Below are 24,452 nucleotides of genomic sequence, written 5' to 3'. Positions count from 1 at the left end.
TTTAGGCTTGCACTGTTAGCTTGTCTAGAGCCATTCAGCGTATTATATAAAAAATAACATATGGCAACATACTTTTGGCATTAATTTTTTTTCATTAAAAATGTTGTTACAAGCAACAGATGTACCACTTGCTATGATTTCGCAGTCTGACAGCTGTGGTTTTGTTGGATGAAACAGTACTGCAGTCTTTCATGGTTATTATGGCTCACGGCAGGATCCCAACAATTAGTCAGAACCACAGCCTGAGGTTTCTGTACACCCAGCAAAGCAGCTGGCGTTGCATGTTTCATGTCCCTGATGAAGATGAAACAGAAGAGCTCATTTGTGGTACTGCTCTGCTGGGAGAAGCGACAATCCTGATGCATCAGGACAGTCGCTTCTGGGTAAATTAGAAGTCTTTGTTAGTGTGTGACTATACATGCATGCCCAAATCTGTGTGTGTGTCTTATTCATCCTTTGTCCCTTATGACAGATCACAGAGAGAGATGGCACCAAGAAGACATGTAACCCAGCAACGACTAAGGACAGCCACACAATAACTGTGTGGTTTTTATAAAAGTGATGTCCCTATTTTCTCTTTTATTTTCCAGATTTCACCACTTGATGACAATTTTGACCCCATCCCTCATCAGATACCCTCTAGTCCTCTAGTACCACCATGAGGCTATATGTGTTCTTAGTATTCAATAGTCACAAAATTTGGTATGGACATGCGTATATGACCCGCTAGGGTGTGACATGTCAAATCGTTGATATATACTGTATATATTTATATAGTTTTTACTATGATAAAAAAAAATCATATCGTGATAATAGCAAAATTATGGCAAGATAATGGCTTGTTGATATATAGACGTCATTCTCGTACATACTGCAACAACAAGTGAGGCTAAAAGCGAAAGTAACCTTGTTACTGACACCTCGGGGGTTTGTTCCAAAAAGGGGAGCGACTTCAGTAGTGTGGAAGTGGTCTGGTTATAAAATATATATGAAATCATATGTCCAGCAAACCACAGTAATACGTAAGAAGTGCAAGAAGACTAACAACAAAAGAGGGAAATACAACAAACTTCCCAAACTACCAAAAATCCCACGAGGAGAGCTCAATGGCTATTGTGAGTTCTTTTTTCAGCATTTTGTCATATCATCAAGAACATCAATATCACAAAAATACCTGACTGATTATCAGTCACCCCTATGTCCCACAGGATGAACTGTAACAATGCCATTAACACCATCATCAGGTCAAGAATAGTTTTGTCCAATACCTTGTATTATATCCAAATACCTGCAAACTAATGACATTTACATCAGACTCTGCTCTACTTTGTGTTTAGTGGTAAGCAAATGTTAGCATGCTAGTATGATGGTTAACATAGTAAATATAATACCTGCTTAACATCTAAGCATGCTGATGTTAACGTTTAGCTCAAAGCACCACTCTCAGAGCCACTAGCATGGATGTATCAGGGGCATTACCCCTAACCCTAACCCTACAGACATTGGTGGGGTCCAGATGAGCGCAGTCCCTCTGGGAAAAAATTCCATATATTTGTACATGAAAATTTGCGCATTAAGAACATATTTTTGACAACTACAATGACCATGTAAATTGACATCTAAACAAACAGCCTGTGATTTCTCCAAGACAGTAGCTAGCTGCCACGCTTACTGTTTACTGACGTTAAACACACCAACCAATTAGACAATTACATTGTGACCAGATATCATTATTTTAAAAAGATGAACAATTACTGACCTTGATGATCAATTTAATTTGAAATTTCTGCTTTTATTACCAGATGTCTTTACCCCTGACATGTTGGCCTAAGTTCTCGCCTGGTCATCTGTATCTCCAGAGCATGATGTCCCTGTCTGGCCATTGCTTTCAGCATGCCTCTCCCTCCCCCTGTCTCTCTGTTCTGCCTGCATTGTGACCAGATACAATTTTATATATATATATATATATATATATATATATATATATATATATATATATATATATATATATATATATTTTATTTATACACTGAGGGGGGCAGATTGGTACACAACCCCCCCAATACTAAGTCTCTTAGTCTTGTTTTAAATTGTAAGATGTAATTATCTTTGGTTGCTAAACCCCACCAAACTCCAAACCAATTACATAGCTAATGTAATTGGGCTACCAATAAATATTGAAAAAATTTGATTTTGGAGACAGCTCCAATGAGACTGGCAAGTCTGTCAGACATCTCTGGAGGGTGTTGTGAACGCGTGTGAGAGTTGAGAAATTGGCACGCCTATTTATAGACACAGATTGTGGATGTTTTCTACTAGGCAGCACGTCTGGTTTTCTGCCTTAGATGCTTGATAACCGTATATAGAAAGAGAAAGATAGGGACAGGGTCATGAAGAAACAGCAAGACATAGCACAGAGATTCTTAGCAAAAGTGACAGTTTATGCATTACTGGCAGCTTGTAAATTAGTATGTAAATATTTATGTACAGTCTAATTTTTCATTGTTTACATTGTTTTTATTTTGTGCTGCATACTTGCTTTTGTAAAAATGGCCAATAACCATTTACTCAAATACAGCATTTTTGAATTTGAGAAAGAGACAAAGAGAGGTGGGGTGAGTGAGAGAAAGAGAGAGATATTGTCTTGAAAGCCTTGCAACTGAGTGGATACTCTCCAGGTTTCAAGAAAGAGAGATAGAAGGTACCTAAGAGACTACCAAATCAATAAAGGCTGTTGTATTTTAAAGTGTACATTTGTTTGGCCATTTTGCTGTTATGGACTGCAGTGGAAATCCCATAACCATGGACCCCTGTCAATTATATCTTTTAAAATGTGAACAGCATTCTTGTCTGATCAGTAAACATTTTACAGGATGCAGAAACAAGGTCTTTCTAAACTACATTCAGACTATTAAAACGCTCCACTGAAACATGGTTAATTAGCCTCTGCTGGGGTTTTTGGAACAGTGGGGATAATACGGCACTTCAAATCCAATTTCTCTTCTGTACATAAATCAGAAACCTGCATTATACATATTTGCAAACTGACAACTACTAATGGCAGCAACAGGCAAGAAGCTTCACACAGCACTGCAACGTTTGATGAAGTACTTCAAGTGCTAATAACGCCCATAAGCAATATTGTGTCAACAATGGAACTGGACGCCATGCTAAGTCTTGCGGTATCGAGGGCTCCTGAGCTAAAATTGGCACTGCTTTGGTAATGATGTGTCATTCACCACACATGCATAGTATAAAAGCCATCACGTCCAGAGTGCTGGTCTTCACCGTGATTACTCAGCTCTGCTTTCAAACCTAACATGGTACAGCTGCACCCACAATTATAGTTGAAAATGACCTCGGCTATAAAACACTACATTGACACACAGAGGTCCAGGAAGCCTTTGTCTGCTTCATCTAATTTGCTTTCAATGAACACAATAATGTGTACGCAAAGATTACAATGTTCATATGAACTTTTGAACCCTGAATGTAAGAACTATTATCAAAAACAATAATCATCCTTCACGACTGAAATGGATTTAACGGGTTAAATCAATTGCGGATCATTCTGTGTTCTATTCCATGGTAGGTGCAGCTGGTGCTATAGTGTGTGTGTGTGGTTGAAAGTGCTCTTGCATCCAATTTTGTCCTCATTTCACCATTTGCAAGAGTCATTTCATTTCCCTGCCAATCAAATTTTTGCTTCATTCAAAACAATTAGCTTTTCCCCCATTAGGAACAAAACCTAATTTTCCTCTCCATTGTCAGACATCTTATGCCCTCTTTGTTTCTCTACCCTCTCGGCAAGAGATTCTGGTCCAGACATTGGCCCCAAGGATGTGATAATTATTTGGCGAAGCACAATGGTTCATAGCTTTGCCTCTCTGAACATCAAAGGAACAATAACAGTGAAAGGGTTATGAGTGAAATACTAAAAGCATCATTCAAAAAGTCCAAATTTTGTATTTTTTCTTGCAGGTTTTGGTCAGGATTAGACTGCCACCTGAATATAAGAGATAAGAAATACAACAGCAAAATGGGAGAGTCTGAATAGAATGTAAGAATGGCAAGTTTAGATATCTTCTTCAATATGGAGTTACAAAGGAACTGTTTAAAGTGAAACAATGGTTTGTTGGTTTCAGACTGGGGTAGACAAAATCACCTACTAATTTGTGTGATGTTAATTTTGCCATCTGAAAAAACAACGGTCGCAGGCAGATTTTATCAGCTATAGCTAGCTAGCTAATTAAGCTAATGTTAGCTCCATAATTGGTTGAAAACAATCAATCTCCGACTGTTTTATTGATTCCGCTTGCCGAGAATATGAGAACCTTGTAAAATGGTAAATAAGCACTTGGTGGCTACATGCATGATTTTGTGCTAAAACGCTGAGGCTAAAGCTGTATATCTTTGTCTGCTTATCAGCTTAAATACTTCAGATAGTGGTTAGATTAATGTTTTATTGTCTATATTTTCATATTCAAACAGTATGTTTCGCTTTTACAGTTTCAAGAGAGAACGTTTTTAGGATATAGTCGAACCGAACGAACATGATGCCTTCTTTCGTAACGGGTATGGCTGGGGTTGCTGAAGTATAAACTAGATGTGGTTGATTGAACAATCACAGTTCAGGGAGGGGTTTGGGCAATCAATTATCAGCACTACAACAAAAGATTTGACTATGACTCTGAATGGTCTTGGATCAACCTTTTAAAAAAATGTATTGAGTAGTCAATTCCTGACTTTTGTTGTGCTGCTTTTGTTGTGACCAGAAAAATGTAGAGTGTGAAAGGTGGAAGAAGTGAGAGCTGTAATGACAACAGAGGAGGCTTTAATTACAGATAAATGCTGATAGGAGCTGAACTCATTAACCACACCGGTCCCAAAGAGGCACTCCTTCCCTGCTCTGAGTAGCAGTGTGCTGTGAATGTGCGTGTGTGCTAAAGAGAGAGAAAGAAAGGAAGATGTGCCCACTGACCCGATTAACAAACAATCCTGCAAACTCCATGTAAACACTTTAATTAAACTGTTATTTTAAGCCTGTTATTCATGGTGATTGGGGAATAGTGTGCTTGCAGAAATACATATTGAGGGATAACTCTTGCTCTCACTATTAAAAATACAAAACTGCATCAAGAGTGGAAAAAGTCAACATAACCCAGTGTTTACAACCTGAATATGAAAGATTTTGTTCTGCCATGGTTCATAATGTACGATGCACTATAGGTCACAGAAATGGCATGTATTGGTATAGCAATCATGAAGAAATGGAATATTTCTACTAGCAACTCAGTATGACACACCACTGTATCTAAGGGGCCACAAATATAGTAGCTGATATTTACATAATGAGGACGTAAAGGAGGTTGATCCACAGATATCTAGGAACACTTATCAGATAATGGTTTTTATCTTTATCTAGGCCTACTTGATTAATTAGGAAGTTGGTTCCTGATTTGTTCCTTGGTAACTACTCAAGATTCAGTGTAAATTATTGTGAAATGTTAAGCACACACCATTACTGGTATCAGGGTGGAAAGAGAGACTTACAACACTTTTGAGCTGACAGTTTTCCCTCAGTAATCAATAACAAATCGAATCATACCACGTTTTCTGTGTAGGCGAAGCTGTGGTGCAGGTTTTATGTGTCTGTCATGTTTTGTTTTTGAGTTACTGTGTTAAAAATAATGTAGCACACAATGGGATCCCTGCTATGCCATGTGCCATGTACAGTAGTGGTTAAATAATGATAGGAAACACACTGACTCCTGGCATTTAAGTTAAAGTCGTTTTAACTTCTTGTTGCAGTCACTTACATGCCCAGTAAGTGACAGTAGTATGTCTTGCACCATGCCCATGTCCTGGTGATTCACTTCACTGCTGAGATGACCTTTCATCAGTACATGGCAACTCCCTGTGCATTAATTCTACTAATGATGAAGTCAGTAGAGGTGCTGTATGCTAATGAACATCAAGTTACAGGTTGCATGTTGTGCCTTTGTTATGGGGAGTCAACTATCATATACCCAAGCTATTAATGAACCTCTGCCTGCCTCACACTGAAACTTCCCTTAATGAATGTGACAGTGGTGGTGCACCGTCATTCCACTCCATCCAAAATAAAGTGCTAAACAAATCTCACTTAGGACTTTTGCACTTCTGTAACTATCTGTCACATCCTGCACTCTTCTCAAGGCAGATCTGAACAACACATCTCAGCAACACAAACTGTACAACGATGCTAAAATATTACCTTGTGAGACAGTATATATAGTTTGCTTGTTGGCGAGCTTTAGAGACAGTAAATGCTTGTGGAATCAGCATAAACAGCCACAAACTCCTCACCTAACTGCATTTAGGACTAGTCAGCAATCTGGAGTCAGGTAAGCCAAGCCAGAAAATAAGTTTGCATCTTTTTGAACTGGTTTGCTGCAGTATATCTAGATGCTACTAACATGCAATCACAGTCTGATACACAGCTAGCCATAAGTAGAGCAAAGTTGTAGATAATACCCAGCTGCTGCTGGGACAAGACGCATCATCCTCTTGCACGTGACAACCATGAATGCTGTCATCCATTTCTAACAGCACGCAATGTGAATGTGATGCAATGTATGCAATTGCACGCAAAAGGAGTTTTCATTTGAAAGAGACCTAAGAATGTGCAGATATACCTGTATGTTTGTACCTTATAGGGAGCAAATCCAAAGACTCAACGCCGATGCTTTACATTAAATGCCACTGTGATGACAACTTTGAAAACAGGAGCAGCTTTGAGGGCAGCTGCCGTCGGGTTACTTACTCAGCGTATCCGGTGGCCCACGGTAATCTCCTGGTTTCCTTCAGGATGAGGATTGGCCGGGCTATGTGGTCCGCGGAGCACTCGATCTCATCCGGGGACAGTCCAAGGAACTGAGGTCTCATATATGGGAATTTCAGCGGCAGCTCGGACCCGGTGTTCCCCCCTCCACCGGAGCTGCCCCCGGTCACGATTCCACCCATGAACCCGGCCACGGCGGACTTGACCCGGGTGAGCATGTTGGTGGCGCGTCGCGGCGGCGGGGCGTCCGTCGCCCGGTGCGCGGCGCCGCGGCTCCCTTTCCCCGGATTGCCCCCCAGCTCGGCCAAGCTGGTCGACGACAGGCTCGATGGAGAATAAGAGGCGCAGCAGGAGGAGGAGGCCCTCAGATGGTTAAAGCGTCATTCATTCAGACGGGAGACAACAGCCGCAGCTGCAAGGGAGGACGCTGAAAACAGCAATGATGCTTTAGATAAAGCCCTGCACAACCCCATGGACAGTCATTGATAACGGCGCGATCGTCGGGAACGCGGAAATACACACAAGATTAACGGGTCATGTGACGCAACCATGGATGCACACTGCAAGAAATGTTTATTCCCTGTGTGGTCTCCAAGCATAGGTCAATATCTACTTAAAGACTGAATTTAAAAATCATAAAATAATAATAAAAAAAATGTCTAGTGATGTGAGATTTAAAAAACTGCTTTGCTACTCTGTTATAACTTTGCTATAACTTTGTTAACGGAATGTCCGAGGGTCGGTGGGCTAAATGACTCGGGGAGGCTGATATTTTTTGCAGTGCAGGCTGTGCAGAGATTGATAACTCTTACAGCGCAGCATGAGAAGCTTACAGCGGCTGACAGGAGGTTAAACATAAGTCAGGCCTAGTGCATTATACAGGCTGTAGAAACCCACGGAAATCTCCTGGGGCTAAGGGGCCAAGAAGCTCACAGTGAAAGAGACGCATTTCCTGCTCTGCAGTCTGCGCTGTCACTGCTGAGATGTCCGGTAGGCCTCCACTATACTGTCAAATTATCTAAACGAGATATTACAACATATCACTTGACCCTGGACGCTTACATAACGGTTGCCATGAAACAAAACCCAGAGGGCGTCCATTATAGCCTCCTTTAAATTATTTCACTCTCTGAATAGCTCGCCAGTCTGGTGTGGAGACAAACTCACGATCGGGTTAGCTATTATTTTGTGATATTAACATATTGATAAATTATTGAAGATATGAGCTGACCCGTGCGTAATTACGCGCAGCACATCCATCCAAATATAGAGTGCAGAGAGCGCAGAATCATTTCTACTGCCGTTTGATGACAACAGGGATTTAATTAATCAACTGGAAGGAAAGGACTTGTGCAGCCAAGAGGGATATTATTGGTAAGAGGACACATTTAAAATTATGGCCCTAGGATATTAATCACGTTTTGAGAAGTCAACATAATAATGCTGTTAGCACTCTAATTTGGCCTATTTCAAAAGCCAATGAGTGTACGTTTATTTAGCAACTACTTATAGAGGGTTTATAACGTATACCCTGCAGCATAACTTCAGAAAGTGTCTTTACTGTACCTGGAAGACCCCTCAATGTAGCATGACATAAGATTCCAGTGAAGGAATCTCTTAGAGTAAAAACTGCAGACTTGATAACTTATATGGCCGTAAAATGACAACTGTGTGTCTTTATTAACGAATTACCAACAATTAGGACTGCAGACTTGGTAGCTCACTATAATTGAAAACCCACTACTGATTATTGAAGGTTTACTAACTTGTATAATGCCATTATCATCACATAGAAACACAGCAAAGTACATGTCGTGACTGTGGGGAAATGGCAGTTACTGTAATACACACTGAATCCCAGTAGATAGAGCCATTACACAAAGGTAGATGGTTTTACCAACTGATAATCCAATGACTCTGCAATGTACCAATGGATTTTTTATTCAGGAAACCACATAGTGCTCCTCAGGGAAACATTAACAAGAACTCTGAAGAAAATAAATAGCTCTTTTATCAATTGGTCATTTGTTAATATTTGCTCCAGGTCTAGGTCATATCAATACTGTAAAGTTCTACCTCACTAACATTTAGAGGAAGCTCAGAGGAAGTGCTTAATGCAAACTAGTTCATTGCCAATTGTTCGTTTGTGTGTGCCTATTGATTTCTGGTTGTCACAACAATGATAATAAAGCTGGATACTCTATTTGTGGCACAAGGGTAACTGGGTGGTGGTTTTTCTTTTTTCAGAGGCTTCATCCTTGAGATTAAACTCTTCTGTGTTTACATAATGAAAAGATCTGTTTTTAAGGCCATGAACTCCAAGAATCAGTTTTGTTCAGACTGAAACTGAGAGTGGCAGTAATCAGTTTTCTTGTCTTTCATGGTCTTGTGCTTTGTTGGCATTGCACAACACACAACGGTGAGCTTATCTTCTTGTTAGAAGAAGATAAGCTCCTGAAAGCAATCCACAATTAGAAGTATTGCTCATGCAGCTGCACTGCAGGGTCTCTGTTGGTACATGCCACGCAGACTTTTAGAATGCCCCGGTTTACCTGTGTTGACCAGTGATGAACTGCCATCAAGACTATCAAATAACCTGAGATCATCTTGGAAGTACTTGAAAGATTTATGTTGGTAATCTCTTTGAAGGCTTTTTCCCAAGAGTGGCAAGAACATCTTTTTAGTTTTGTTAGAGCGACTTCTCTCTGTAGCACATATTGCCCCTGGCAGTACGAGTAGTTGTTATGAATGAATGTAAGAAAAGGAAAATGGTGTGAGGATTGTTTATGCTTGATGTGCTTCAGTGTTGCTCAGTATTAGAGGACAAGAGCTGTAATATAAAGAGTGTAAACGAACCATAAATGTGAATCACAGTTTGTTTATATGCTGAATGATTACCGTAGAGTGGCTATAATGCCTCTGTATGATGTGAAAGGGAACTCTCGTAGTAATGAACCAACAGAGAATTATCACAGCTCTACAGAGTTTATAGCTTCTTTCAGCTCAGTTTGTGGGCCCTCCATTTTTCTGTTTTGGTTCACTTCTACTGCTGTCATAGTGTAGTTTTTAGCCAAAGCCAGATGCTGTTTTCCTCAACAACAACATCAGGCAGACACATTTAGCAGCTAGCCGGTGAACATTGTGGAGCATTTAGCAGCTAAAGAGCCAAATATTTCCCTCAGGAGTTGGTTAAAAGCTAAAAGGAGAGTGAATATTGAAATTGGTCTACTGGCTAATGGAGTTAATCTGTATGCACTGATATGTAAAAGAGGAACTGTGAGTTTGTCACATCAACATTGAAGGTTACAATATGTCAGTGGTTTCCTCGCTGTTTGTTTCTGCTGCTTCCAAGTAGCAAACAAAATCAGCTATTGCAAATTAAATAAATTATTATTTTTTTAAAACATGCAAATAAATCCTCAGATTTTACAGCCCTTCCAGCTTCTTTCAACCCTACAGTGTGTTGCCCATTTAAGGACATGCACTTGTAGCATACAGCCAAGAGGAAGTTTTTTCATACCATCATTGGGGAGTTAAATGTCAGGGGCCACTATTTTGACTAACTGATGCTTTGGATGACCGCTTTTTTTGTTTTAACATTCTCAACCAAATGTCGAAACATGACCTGCGTTACAAGTACCCCACCCCCCAACCCCCCCCAAAATTATTCAAGTAATTATGTTTTTACACAAAGCACTCCCTGCCCCGTGGCTTTCACAAAGGTAAGGTTGTGTAGGGTAAACATGACATAATGAACATCATGTTTGTATCTAGTTTCAACAACTGTATCATCTCCCCCATGACTGGATTCAAAGAACGACCTTTTGTAGGATTTAATAGTAGTAGCAGTAAATGTTTTCCACAAGAAAAAAGAAGTGCCTGGTCCATTTTTCTTTTCTGGAATGGTGTTTACAGTATGAATTGACGAAATAGTAACCTGTGAAATATTGTGATTTTTGAATCTTTTCCAGTAAATCTTGAAACAGACTTCAATTGTGTATGTGTGTGTTTGGTGTGGGTGGTTGCGGTGCTGGCAGGGGTACCATTTCCACTTAATTGAGGTTCATTGCTTTGACTGTAAAATAGAAAATGGTGTCATGAGTTATACGACTCAAATGTAGAAAGTAAGAGTACAGAGGGACTACAGTATGTGCCACATTACAGTAAAACCTTTCCCACACACAAATATACCCACAACCTAGAGGCCCCGCCTCCACTAAGGGAACATTTAAATCCACTCTTTTCAGCAGCTTGTCTTTCACATTGTGTGCTTGGATCTGCCCCAGCACACTACACACTGGACATCATCACACTGAGGACCTTCTCATCATCCAACTCATATACCAGGCAGTCTGCCAGCCAAGCCTCCACTGACTCCACCACTCAGCCAGTACTATATAGAACAAGAAGAAAAAGTAACAGAACATAGGATCCAGAGGAAGCGGAGCAGTAGAAGGCTGGCTAGTAAACATGATCCTGTGGGTGGCCTTGCTGATGGCTCACTGTAGTTTGGGTCTGAATGGAGCTTCAGCAGAAAGCACAGGACTGGAGAGGATAGAGAAATGTGACACCCGATGTTCTCAGGTAAAACTAAATCCTAAGGAACATAAAACCATACTCACACCCTGACTTAAAGATTGTCACGAGCTAATAAATATAGTTGTTTTCTATTATAAACTTCTGCTATTTACTACTGCTGATAATGTTACTACTGCTAACAATACAGGGAAACAGTGGTGATTGATTCTACTACTATAACTAATAATACTGCTGTTTAATGTATGGTTTCCAGCATGTGAAAGAAATACACCTATGTCTATCATAATTTCTGTGCTACTACTATTACTACTACTACCACCACCTGTACAGACAACTACTACTGCCCGTCCTTCTACACAGTTTTTGGTGATGTTTATGAGGTGAACCTTGAGTTTGGATTCGATCAGTTTAGTGAGGATGACAGTGCTATTGTGCACTATTGTAAAGTCATTTCTTCTAACTGTATGTCTGACCTAATAACCAACTAAACATTTAAATATTCAAAATAATAATATAACATTTTCATACCTCATGCAAAGCTGAACCTGCATACGGTTCTGCAAGCATGCATGCTGGACAAGCATCTGCTGCTGAGCTCCATGTTAAGGAGCCAAGTGTCTATTTTTGTATCCCATATAGTACACTGACTTTATCATATACTTAAGCCAAAGGAGGAAACTAAAACAGTTGCCAATCTAGCTGAGTAGAGAGTGGATAGAAACACTTATCTATCTACTGGAGCATGTTTACTTCTCTCTGTGACCTGAACAGGCTTATAAACTCTGAATATTTTAGCTCACTGTTGGAAGTCAACAATAAAGACACCGTTTCTCTTTTGCAAGTTTCTACAGGTGTATGTACTCAAAAGCAAAGTCTTGTTATAGCAGCCAAGAATTCCAAGTTTCTTCCAGATGTCTGTGTCACCATTTTGATACTCAAACATAAGCGGTGACTTTCAAACAATAATTTGCACCAATGAGGTACTGTGGATTGCTTTGTTTACTGTGAGATATTGGATACTGTTGAGTTTACTGATGAATGATGGATAGCTCAGAGCAATGTTCCCTAAAGAAATGTCAGTTTAATCAAAAGAAAAACCCTTGAAAGATGTGATGAATTACATTCTCCACGTCATACAAGTGAAGACGTACTCTGACTCTGTCAGTCATCAATGGGTGCAGGAATAGTGCAAATAAGAATACCTGGGATAGTAGGACACATGGCATATTTCCTGGCTGACGAAAATAAAACAAGGATGTTTTTAGTGGTGCAGTTATGGAAGGGTGCCAAGGCAAACTGTACTTGCACAGTAATGCATGCTGTTTTTGCATGTTTTGCATCACTTTGCGAAATGTTGGCGTCAATTTGATTTCATATGAATTCAGCACAGACTCTTGTTGCAAATGGCCAATTAAATCAAAATAATAATTGACTGAGAGATAGATTATTAGATTATTAGATAGATTCCCCCTTTTAATTTGGCTGCTGCATGTTGGACCATAACACACTGCAACATAAACAAACAGTTTAAGATTTACCTGAAGGAGCAATGAGGATATGAAAAGTCCTTATTGTCCGGGAACTCCCTGTTCTGCAGAGCGACTACCTTTGTACTCTTTGTTAAGAATTACTCTATTAAAGGAACTTCTAGTCAACAAGATTCACAAAAAAGAGTTACAACCTGTTACACTTCAGTGCCTTTTCCCCTCTCTCCTTGCAGGGCCTTCACTGCAGAAGCAAGCCAGATAGTGAGTATTGTGCTTGCTACATCACATCCGCACTCATGCATGTACACAGGACACAATTCTGCAAAATAACTCACCTAATCCTGTGTGTTGCTGCCAAGAGCCAATATTGCTGGCATTTTCTATGTTTGTATTTTACTGTTAGGTTGCTAAAGGACAATACATACACCCTGAAGGCAGGGTTGTAAAAGTGTAACAAAGCATGTGACTCTAAAACCTCCTACTGAAACGCGCAAGTCATTTTTAAAGATCTGAAAGCACAGTGCCTCACCCATCATTAGGTATGAGAAACTGACATGATATATTATTCTATCCCTGTGACATAATACTATGCAATGCAAGGTTTTTGGGAGTCAAATTAAACCACTGAGTTGAACCAGAGACATTTTATAGCCTACATGGACTTTGGTTGAACTCATTGTGGTATCAAAACATGTGCATTTGAAGAACACAAAGTGCTACAGACAGTGATAGAGGAAAGGTTGCTGCTTGCAAAGGAAGAACAAAAAGCTCTTTTCATGGAGGCACATTTGAATGGCACGATTGACATGGCAGCCTCTTTATAAGGAAACACACGTAAAGTGATAACTTTGACTAAGTGTTAAATGTTAAGTGTATGACTTAAGTGAAAGAAAATAATATGGCGTCAGCATTTTTCTCTACAACTGCCAGTATGCGCCCTGAAGTAATATGATAATATTACAGTTACAGTTTTTGTCTTTTTCCTGCACAGGTCTGTTTCCTCCTCCATGTCAGCCCCCTGCTGAAGGTCTCAACACCTCCTCCGTGTTTCACAACATCAGCCTCTCCACCGTCATGAGGTGTGAGGGGAGACAGAAGTGCTCATTACACCTCAGAATCAAAACTGCGTTACATCTTACTGGTATGTCAATGTGATGGTTTGAAATGCACACATTTGCTAGATGCTTTTTTAAAAAAAAATGCAATTCAGTTGGCTCTGAGTTGACCTTTGATTAGCCCTCAATCTCGACAGTATTTATGTAATGTTTTAGCTGTCAGTGGCTGCCTTTTGACCACACTGTCTTTATTCTATATAGAAATACTGTATATTCTCTATAACTGACCTTTTCACCCACAGGAGTTGTGATTTATTTCACTTTGTCTTAATGAGGAAGTTTCAAATGCAATTCCTAGGGTGCAGTCAAACCAACGTCAAACTAGTCATAGCTTAGATAGTCATAGTCATGTTTTTTTACGACACATTTACATGCATTTGCACAGATTAACAGTGAAGGAAGTCTAACTTTCCATCATCAAACTTCTGCTTTTGCATAATGGACATCTCAATTGACATTTTCTGTTCCTGATTCCACTCCATGAGTCTGATCTGATACAGTGTGAGTCACAGGACACATGGAGGCACACGCGCTCACACACACCCACACACCCACACACACACACACACACACACCCACACCCACACACACACACACACACACACACACACACACACACACACACACACACACACACACACACACACACACTTATAATCATTATATAATCATATCAATATAATAAACTTATATAATCATTATGGATGTCCTCAAGGACAGGTCTGAAGTGGGGAAATCCCTTTAATCAAACTTACAGTTCCTCATTTTATTTCCACTCACTCAATAAATGTGACGCATACTGTTCTTCCTGTACTACACCTAAACTAATGTCGACTCACACTGGAATCTATTAACAGTTTTTTAATGGTTAACTGACTGGTTAACAGTTACTGATAATGTTTGACAACTGTGCTTTGTGCCCATGCCATCCTCTGGCTTCTGACTTTGATAGAATTTTCTCCCCAGAGTTCACCCATGGTGTGTCCATCTGCACCGTCACAGCGGGCATGATGGCGAACTGCCAAATCTTCAGCTTCACGAGAGCGTCGAGAGAAAGAATGTCTGGGCTGCAGGTACTGTTTTCTGCACCGTTGACATCTGTGGACACTTTTTGGACATTTCGGTATAAATGAATCCAGAGCGTTACGGAAGAGAGACTTTTCATGTCTCGCCAGCGTTGCGAGCAAGCAAATGCATTTAGCAAATAGGAGTTTCCTGGATGAAATGTAATTTCAAAAGGGCAGATTTATGAAGATAACATTTTTCTGTAACATCTGGAATATTCTGTCTTCTGCAACAATTAGGTGATATTTGAAATAAGCTTGGTTCCATTTCACAAATTCTTGCGCACACACGAAAGAGGATTTTTCCAGATAAAGTAAGAAAAAATGTCAGATGACAGATCAGTCCTGACTTTCCAGTTTAAATGGCAAATACTTTTCTTTTGAGGCGCATTTTTCCATATTATATGAAAGCCATTAATTCTAAACTCTAGACTAGAACATTTGTTAATCTGACACCGAAAGTTTCCAAATCACGCATTGCACTTTCTGGGCACCATGACATAACTGCTGATATGGTTCTAAACGTGCACAATTGTTTCCATGACAAGTGATGTGATGTGTTTTTATTTTCTGAAGGTGGAAGTCGAGAATGATTGCACCAACATTTCCCCGAGCCAGCAAGTGCAAGTAACGCTGAAAACTGTGCCAAGCTACTGTGGCGTAACCTGGACAGGCACATATGAAGCTCCAGGTAAGAACACGCTCATGCTTGCATAATTGCGCAAATATCTAATGCAAACAGGAAATTCAATGGTTGCAGATGTATGACATGGTAAATAATTGTCAAGTATTAAAGGTGTGTCATTGTCAGTCCTCAATTACGTTAAGAGGAAGGTAAATGATTCACAAGGAGAAAACTGTAGTAGGTGGATATTATGTAAAAGTTACACATACAGGCTGTAATCCCCCCTTATATTAGTAGTTTATACATTATTACATCTCTCCACAGAATGCATCAGTAAAGATTTGCGACAACACGTCCCAGAATGCATCAGTAAGTACATCTTTTTTCTTACTAGGCAATGCATCATTATGTCTAATGTACAGTATCATAAGCCTGTGTTTCCCAACCTTTTTTGCCTTTGTAGCCTGTAAAACAAAGCCATATCTAATCACAACCTCTCTGAGATTGTATATGTCAGTTAGCCCTAAGCAGTTTAATCACATAGATACTTTATCCTCTGAGATTGTTTTATTTGGATGAATTTTACAGGCCAGAAGAAGTGCAGAACAAGAAAAAGAACAGATTGGAGAAAACCATTTTGTTACAGGTTTTTTTTTCTTCATTCTATGGCTTTCAGATTTATCTAGCAACCCTTTTGGGGGTCCAAACACTCAGATTGAAAGTCACTCTCATAGGCTGTCTAATGTAGGCCCTCACATGTGCCTATGAGTGAGATGAAACAGAGAAACATTCAACTCTGTCTCTTTCAGCTGGGAGGCTATCATATGATGTAATCCCCCAGAGGAGGGAGCTGAGAGTCAGTGTGTCAGACATGCTAGAAAACTACAACTACCATCTGCGTCTGTGCCGTAAGGATTTCATCTGCATCGACACAGGGGTCAATAAACTGGTATGTTCCTCTATTTATTGGAAACTGAAAATCGGAATGACTTTTTGCGTTGCATAATATTGAATATGAACTTCAGTGGGACAGAGGGACTACAGGATCTTGCATTAGTTCCAGAGAACAGTGCCGGAAAACTAGAATTACACAACAGACATGTATACATTTTTGCCTTCATAAAGTATGGTTGCCTCTGTAGAAGTTTTGCAAGTGTGTTACAGATAATGGAATAAAAAAGATAATTTCAGGTGAAAACAGAATACAGGACTACAGATGATTATATTTGGCCATTTGGTATAGATGACAGATGGACGATTAGATGAATTTTAATAATACTTAATACTTTGTACATACCAAAATACTTGCCTCTGATGTGGTAATAGTTTATCTTCACCTACAGTTTTCAATGAAAGTAAAGTTTCTTTTATAAATACAAGCACTGTGACCATCCTTCCAAATGATTTTTGGATGCCTTTGTTACTGACTAACCGGTTTTAGAGTTCAAATATACTAACTCACTGACTCACTTTCTTTAAATCTCTGCCACTTTAAAGAGAGAAAAAGTGAATGCCTCTAATGCAGTGCTGTTGCCTTATGCATAACCGATATTAAGAAGTGTTCTCCACTTCATACAAGAACAAGCTAAGTAAGGATGCTCAAGTTGAAAACTCTCACAGCTCATGTGTACAATACGACACTCTGCCTGTGAAATAATGTGACCCTGGAATTTCCAAGAACTGTCACAAAACAACACATACACACATACCAAAAAAAGATGGAGATGTGTTATAAAGCTTTGTTTACCTTCCAGATAAAAAAGGAAGAACCTGTAAAGAGCACCACCCTCCCATACTCCCGACCTTTGCCCTGCCTCTGCATTGAGGTAAATTTTCTGTAAACACTTCTGTTTTTTTACCACTAATAGTAGTAAATTCCATCACAGGGACTGAACTTTGGCACTCAATAAATTCCTCACAGGGTTGGTCTGCTGTGATGGATGCCCCAAGAGTCCAGGTCTGCCCTTTCAAAGACCGTGAGTCACCTGATTGCTTTTAGTCACAATGAATTCCTTAGTAAACTGAGCGTGGGCTGCGGCACTTCAGAACTGATACTGTGATCTCACCTGCCTGCAGGTCTCGAGGAGCTGTGGTTTGGAATTAACTTTGACCCACTGGAGGGGACACTATCATGGGAGCCTTCATGTCCAGTTACGGCTGTGGTTAGGTTGTGTCAGAAAAGAGAGGACAGCGTCTGTGTGGATCTGCCTCACGCCTCCCAGAATGTTAGCAGAGAAAAGGTACACGTCTCCGACATGTTAAAACAGCAGCTGTGTTTACTGTGCAAAGTTTCTGGCTACTTGTTATGGTCACAAATCACGTGAAGATACAGGCACACTAGGCATGAAAGTATAGACTGGATCGAGATGATTTGAGAAAGAGGTTAAAAAACCAGATTGTCTGGTAATGTGTGTCATAGATTAGTCACTGCCTCTAAAAATAGCCACCATTGTGATTCTTTGTGACAAGCTGAATGATAACAGCAAGGTCACAGGATCCTATTTTAAGGTAAATGTCTCATGACTGAGTGATTACACAACAAGCACAATATGAAATTATTCAGCTGATGTCTTCCTCAATGAGTGAGGGAGAAAGGAATGGCTACAGCGGGAGTTTCTTTTGGCAGGAACACTACGAGTATCATCTTGCGTGGATGATGTCAAAGAAAAATTAATGGTGTAATGTGTCACTTTGCCAGACATCTAAAGACTCAGAGCTACTATGAGTATTTTCTAACCTCTTGCTTAGTGCACTGGGAAATCTATAGACAAAACTGAGACACAAAACTGGAGAAGGAAATTCTCTGTCTCCATAAAAATAGCCAGTGATGCAGAGAATCCCATCTGAAAGCTGAATCCTGATAACCTAAAATATAAATATTTAGTCTGAACCCAAACAAAACACGAGTAGTGTAGCTTTTAGTCAGTCCTATCAAAAATAAATACTTAAAGTATCCACTTTATTATTTGCAACGCTACCCTCTGTATGAAGATAATTATTCCATCAATCTCTGCTTTTCAGATAAGATTTACTGAAGTGGATCCGCATCCTCAACTGTGCATGAAGGTAATAATCACTTTGCCTTCTGGAGTTGCCCTGTAGAGAAACAATAGAGCCGACATGGGTAGTGTATATATGCTCCCAGGGTCCTGTGCTCACAGGGTACTATGTTCCCCAGCTTAATATCCTCTTTATATGGCACATTAAGGAGACATTTTAAAGGGTTCTTTGTTATCAGCATTTATTTCCCTTGGTCAGATGTTCAGATTGTGTTTCCCTGTGTCAAACTAACATACCAATTTCTTGCAATTATCAGCCAATTATCCAGAAAATATACGCCCATTGCTCAGAAAATGCACACTCTCCCTGACGTTGTTAGTTCAATGACTGCTGGCCCTGTCCATTGTGCTGAATCAGCACAATTATTATCAGAACGATGGGCAGTCCACATCTAATTACAGTTTCAGATACAACTGTTGCTACAGTTCAAATAACTTAGCTCTGTGTTTAAGGAATAGATTGACATGTTGTGAAATACACATATTTGCTTTCTTGCCGAGAGGTAGATTACAAAATTGACTCTTTCATATTTGTATATTTAATATGAAGCCACAGCCAGCAGCTGGTTAGCTTAGCTCTACACTATATAGTTATTTGAAACAGAGGGAAATGCTAGCCTGTGTCTAAGGGTGACAAAATCCACATGAAAGCACTTATATGGCTCACTTACTAACATGTCATATCTTGTTTATTTAAATTAAACAATAGACAAAGTATAAAAACGCCATGTTGCATGTTTACGGGGGTTTGGTGCCAGACTTCATTGGCCAACTTCCTTGAGTCTCTGCTTCTTGCAAGCTTTATTGGTGCTGGTAGGTGGATTTTGTTACCTTTGGACAGAGCCAGGCTAGCTGTTACTCCAGGTTTACAGTCTTTGTGCTAAGCAAAGCTAAGACAACCATCTGTAGGACAAATAAAAAGCTAACACCAGCATCTGGGTAGCTTAGGTCACTGCTTAGCCGGTACCAGTTAGCTGGTAAGCTAAGCTAAGCGTACAGACATGAACAGGCTTCTCAACTAAGTCTCTGCAAGAAAGTGAAATACATACTTGCCAAAATGTCTAAAAGTTGAGTATGAGTACTTTATCAGACACATACTTTCATGTAATTTTAGTGCTAGAACATTTTTCCATATCATTTCAGCAGTGGGAGTTAACTGGTTAGCCTAACCACAAAGCAGAAGCACTGTTTATTATTTGCAGTGTTTTATACTTTATTCTGTGGGTATGGTATAATGTGTTTAATAGGCTCTCACATTTAGATTCCTTTATGTTTATGAGCTTTATGTAATTGGTGGAGAAGAGAATAAACTATATATACTATTTTCTTTAGTTCACTGCAGGCTCTCAGTCCTGGATCCGGTGCCCCTTCACTGACACAAGATTCCAAGGTACCACTTTTCATCACATGGCATTTGAGAGCCACATTTGTTTTTTATTTTGACAATAATGACAGACATTATTTTATGTGGTGTTGTAGAATTTTAGAAATAACGATAGCTTTGCAATAATTCCCAGCATGGGAGGTGATTGTGACGAGAAGACAAGGTCAGGAAAACGTGACGATGTTGTCACAGATCACTGCAACGTTTTCTGTGGGCCTGTGTGTGAAGTCTGAAAGGTCTACTGTGTGCCAAGTCACAGAAACACACACCATGCAGGTGGTAGGTATCACACATTTGCTGTGAATGCATTTTCATACTGCCCTGTTTATTCTGTGAAGAAACTGTCACAACATGCTTGCAATGATTGTATGCCAGCTTCTTGTCAATCTGAGCTGTTTGTTATAGATTTCCTTTGTGCTGCTACAGAGCTAGGGTTTCCTTTAAGCTTCAAACAACAATCTTTAATCAACAAAGCAATTACAAGTAATTACACCTTTAAATTTGCCAATACAAGGTTTGCCAATACAGTGGCTACATAAAATGTGCATCAACATGTTTACTGCTACTGCTACAGGAAGCTGCTCATTTATGTGTGTGTTCCTAATTTGTTATTCAACTGTAATGATTCACCATTCAATCAGCTCTCTTCTGAATTTCTATTTATTTCTATCTATTCTATCTAACAGTTACAAAAGCAAAACTTCCTTGATGCCTGGATTGTTGTGCTTCTAAGGGTTTGTTGTATCTTTTGTCCCTTTCTCAGGAGAAGCATAAAGCTGTTGGCTTAAACCTGGCAGGGGAACGATGCAACATTTGTCTCCAGGTATGTTTGTGTAGTCAATAGATCCTTTGATTGCTTGTTCTATCACATTTAAACCGACATTGACTTTGAATACACAATTTGTATTTGGATAGGTCAAGAGGCTCGATGTGAAATTTGCTGCCACTATTGTTCACTGTCTTGAGCAATGCAGTAAGTATGGCCTGTTGCACATTACAAACTAGAGTTGTCTAATCCGTGTCGTTACTAACTGTGTCTTTTTCCTGCATTACTCTTAAAAGATTCACGATGTGAGGTGCCACATCAGTTTGAAATGCAAATGGTTTTCACTACTTATTTTTTATTAAAATGTGGTTTTAAGCAGTAATAGACTGTTTCCAGAATGTCCAATAGGGTAATCATAAATGTGTGTGTGCCTCTGAAGTGGTTTCTTGGCATAATTTTGTTATCAGCATAATGTACTCCACCTAAATGCTATGTGCAATGGTGGTTGAAACCATTATGTATAAACATGAGGGCTCTGAAGAAAGTGAAGAGTCTTTGATGCACTGTTTACATTTGAGCTCAAATTTCTTTACATGTAACTGAGAACTCAAAATATTAAGAAACTGCAGTGAGCAGCTATACTGGTTGTATAATCTTTCAAAAGTCTACTAAACAAAGATAATCTGTTCAGTATCCTCAAGGCTCTGTTTTATAGGAAATAATGCTTATTTGCTTTCTTGCCTAGAGTGATGGAAACAGCTAACCTGGCTGACTCCAAAGCTTAAAAAATACACCCACCAGCACTTTTAAAGCTCATTAAATAACACTTCATGTCTGCTTTGTTTAATACATACAAAAGCTTTTTTCCAGTCTCCACGCTAAGCTAACTTTCACCAGCTTCATATTTATGGAAGTATAGTGTGAATGATAAAAGACAGCTTTTGAATATATTGGTACTCTGTAAGGAGCGACTGGGGACCATATGACTATTTAGGACAACAAAGTGATGTATGCCATTTATGCCCATGCCCCTTGTCATTTAGCCAACAATTTGATTTATTGTGGGCGTGTGGATCTGCACTGCACATTAAAGTTCAGCCAAGTTCCAACTGATCCCCCCACCGTCACCTTGTTTATTAAAGCTGGTATGTTGGATTTGTGCCTTGCATGTTCTGAAAATGATATAGTTTATACTCTATAATCTGTAAATTCTCTTTACAGATCAAACATTGCCTGTCAGACTTGTCATCTCCAGTCGAGCCTCTTGGATCTTGACCTGGGTCGTTGTACCAGCTGGTGTTTGCCTCTCTAGCATCATAATTTTCACTCTGTTCCTCCACATACTGTTAAGTGGTAGGTAGAAAATTACACTATCAAGCTCAGGCCTGCAGTGCTGTCTTTTCGGTTGATGTAACATTTTGTAAACACATGTGCCAAAGTTAATTTTGACCCAGTTAAAGTGTGCACCCTTCAAACTCACTGACTTCGTTGCGCACTCCTGATAGCCCTCTCTCACTCTCTCTCTTGCTATCTCTCGCTTTCGTTCTCTCTCTCTCCCCCTTACACCCAACCGGTCGAGGCAGATGGCCACCCACCCTGAGTCACGGTTCTGTTCAAGGTTTCTCTACCTCCTAAAAGGGAGTTTTTCCTCGCCTCTGTAGCCAAGTGCTTTCTCATGGTGGGAATTGTTGGGTCTCTGTCAATAATGTCACGAGTATGGTCAAGACCTGCTCTGTATGAAAAGTGCAATGACATAACTGTGGTTGTGGAGCTATTTAAATAACATTGAATTGAATTAAATTGATAAGTCCGCAAGGGTTCTGGACTTCCAGAGCCCAGTCAGCACAGGCCTGGTTAAGGGTTCAATGCTGCAGACTTGATGGAACTAACCACAATGAATTGTGTTGAATGTTAAAACTAGTTGTTATCTACATTTGTTTTCCCTCTCCTTGGTATCTTATTGAACTTGTAACATATTCTCATATAATTGTGGTTGTAATCAGGTACAAAACACACCATGTCAAAGATAATTAAACACTCGCCTGCTGCACATGCTTGCATAATGCTTGCTGTACTTTTTGCGGCCTTCCCTGAACTTGTGGTACTGTATCTTAGGAAATTTGTGTGTACAGCATCAGTTGTTTGATTGTGTTCTTCAATCAAGACTTTCTCTGTGAATGAATGACTTATAGTAAGCTAAAATTGCAAGTATAATGGATGTATTGGGTAGTGTACAACTCATTTGAATGGAAAATAACAGAATTTCTCATAATATTGGTCTGTTTCCTCATCTGATTCCCCCGTATCCTATTTTAGTGTATCAGAGGAGGAGACAGGAGGAGAGGAAAAATGGAGGCTGTACCTCTAAAAAGCAAACAGGTAAGCTTATCACAATATTTTTTCATTCTGTGGACTGTATAGCATATGCATTTTCAAATACCTAAAACCTGATTTTAATACTTTGGTTTGAAAGATCCTGCTTTTGACTGTGTGGTCCCTGCATTGCCAACTCAACCTGTTGTCCGCGGAGGGGTCCTCATACCTGATTCGCCACAGTGTGGGAACAATGAAAAGGCTAACTTGATCTCCAACTGACCAAGGAACGACACTCATTATAAGCGTTACTTGTAATATGCAGTATAAAATTAAAAAGATGTTACTCAAACCAAATAAGTTCTCTGTTGAATGCAGTGTACCACGATGGGACAGACATTTCAAATGTTATGTATGTTACTGTGTATGTGCTGGTTAGTATGCTTATGTTATTTGCTGCTGTTGATGTATTCTGTGTGGTTTTGTCTGCTTAGGTTAAAATATATAGTATAATTTGTTAAGTTAAAATATTAATTCAGCCTCGAATTAAATGGCCAGTTCCTGTCTTTAAATTAATATTTTCAATAAAAAATGCAAAATATGAAACAAAACCTTTTTTTAAATTTTTTATTTACCACTAAAACTAAAACTAAACTAAACTATGAACTATTTTGCCTATACCCTGTAGAAGCCTCCCTCATGCCCCCATAGGCAACAGGTCTTCTTTGGTATTTACATACTGTATAAGCCTTTCCGAGAAATGAGATCATGGGAGCCCCTGCAATGTGTAGTTTGCAGACTTGTTCAGACACTTTGTTTATCCTATGAATATTTTTTACATTTACTCTTCTTAGATTCACATACACATCTCCTGGTGTGGAGTGTGTTAACTCCCATGTACCAAACAAAAAAACAAACATTTTATTTACTAAAAAGCTCATAAAACATCACAAGTGGCAATGAGTACATTACATGGACATGTGAATTATTGCTGTCATCAATAAATTTATATTAAAAATATATCAAATGACTATAGGTAATGTGAAAGTTGTTTCTTGTACTAAACCCATCCCTCAACCCCTTTATCCCTACCTTCTAAAACCTTCATCCTTACCTTCTCAACCCGTTCATCCTTCCCCCTTCGACCCTTTCATCCCTTGACTCCTTCATCCCCCCCTCTCAACCCCTCCATCCAATCCTTCCTGAAACTTCTCACTATCGAAATAAACTTCTTGTACCTCACAATTGGCGTGGTCTTAGTCTTAGCGCACCTATAG

The 24,452-nt window shown here is 39.5% G+C and overlaps 2 protein-coding genes across 2 annotated transcripts in view; one reads left to right on the top strand and one right to left on the bottom strand.

The window, feature by feature from the left end:
• LOC119918287 (protein phosphatase 1H-like) overlaps positions 1 to 7,349 on the bottom strand; it is a 31,528-nt gene extending 24,179 nt beyond the window's left edge. Inside the window, exon 1 of the mRNA XM_038738933.1 lies at positions 6,806 to 7,349. Within this exon, the coding sequence (XP_038594861.1) occupies positions 6,806 to 7,041 (236 nt within the window). The 5' untranslated portion in view covers positions 7,042 to 7,349. The remainder of the gene's footprint in view (positions 1 to 6,805) is intronic.
• A 3,730-nt stretch (positions 7,350 to 11,079) lies between these two features.
• il17rel (interleukin 17 receptor E-like) lies at positions 11,080 to 24,195 on the top strand. Its single transcript, XM_038739119.1, has 18 exons — positions 11,080 to 11,407; positions 13,083 to 13,110; positions 13,841 to 13,990; positions 14,931 to 15,037; positions 15,605 to 15,719; positions 15,978 to 16,022; positions 16,463 to 16,602; positions 17,408 to 17,479; positions 17,575 to 17,629; positions 17,730 to 17,893; positions 18,675 to 18,719; positions 20,045 to 20,102; positions 20,230 to 20,375; positions 20,860 to 20,919; positions 21,012 to 21,069; positions 22,084 to 22,215; positions 23,179 to 23,241; positions 23,336 to 24,195. Exons 1-18 carry the CDS (start codon positions 11,294 to 11,296, stop codon positions 23,455 to 23,457), a joined length of 1,674 nt encoding a protein of 557 aa, XP_038595047.1. The 5' UTR covers positions 11,080 to 11,293; the 3' UTR covers positions 23,458 to 24,195.
• Positions 24,196 to 24,452: the final 257 nt, after the last annotated feature.

This window comes from Micropterus salmoides, unplaced genomic scaffold (assembly GCF_014851395.1).
Source record: "Micropterus salmoides isolate LMB-PRFRI ecotype aquatic unplaced genomic scaffold, ASM1485139v1 Ms_hic_scaffold_23, whole genome shotgun sequence".
In the NCBI taxonomy this organism is placed as follows: domain Eukaryota; kingdom Metazoa; phylum Chordata; class Actinopteri; order Centrarchiformes; family Centrarchidae; genus Micropterus; species Micropterus salmoides.
Note: the sequence above shows the minus strand (reverse complement) of the source record. Positions and strands in the feature narration are given on the sequence as shown.

Excerpts from the sequence above, each read along its gene's own strand:
- il17rel (XM_038739119.1), top strand. The coding sequence starts at position 11,294 with ATGATCCTGTGGGTGGCCTTGCTGATGGCTCACTGTAGTTTGGGTCTG. Across the intron at positions 16,603-17,407 it reads ACACAGGGGTCAATAAACTG|ATAAAAAAGGAAGAACCTGT; the intron begins GTATGTTCCTCT and ends TTTACCTTCCAG. Across the intron at positions 17,894-18,674 it reads AGAATGTTAGCAGAGAAAAG|ATAAGATTTACTGAAGTGGA; the intron begins GTACACGTCTCC and ends TCTGCTTTTCAG.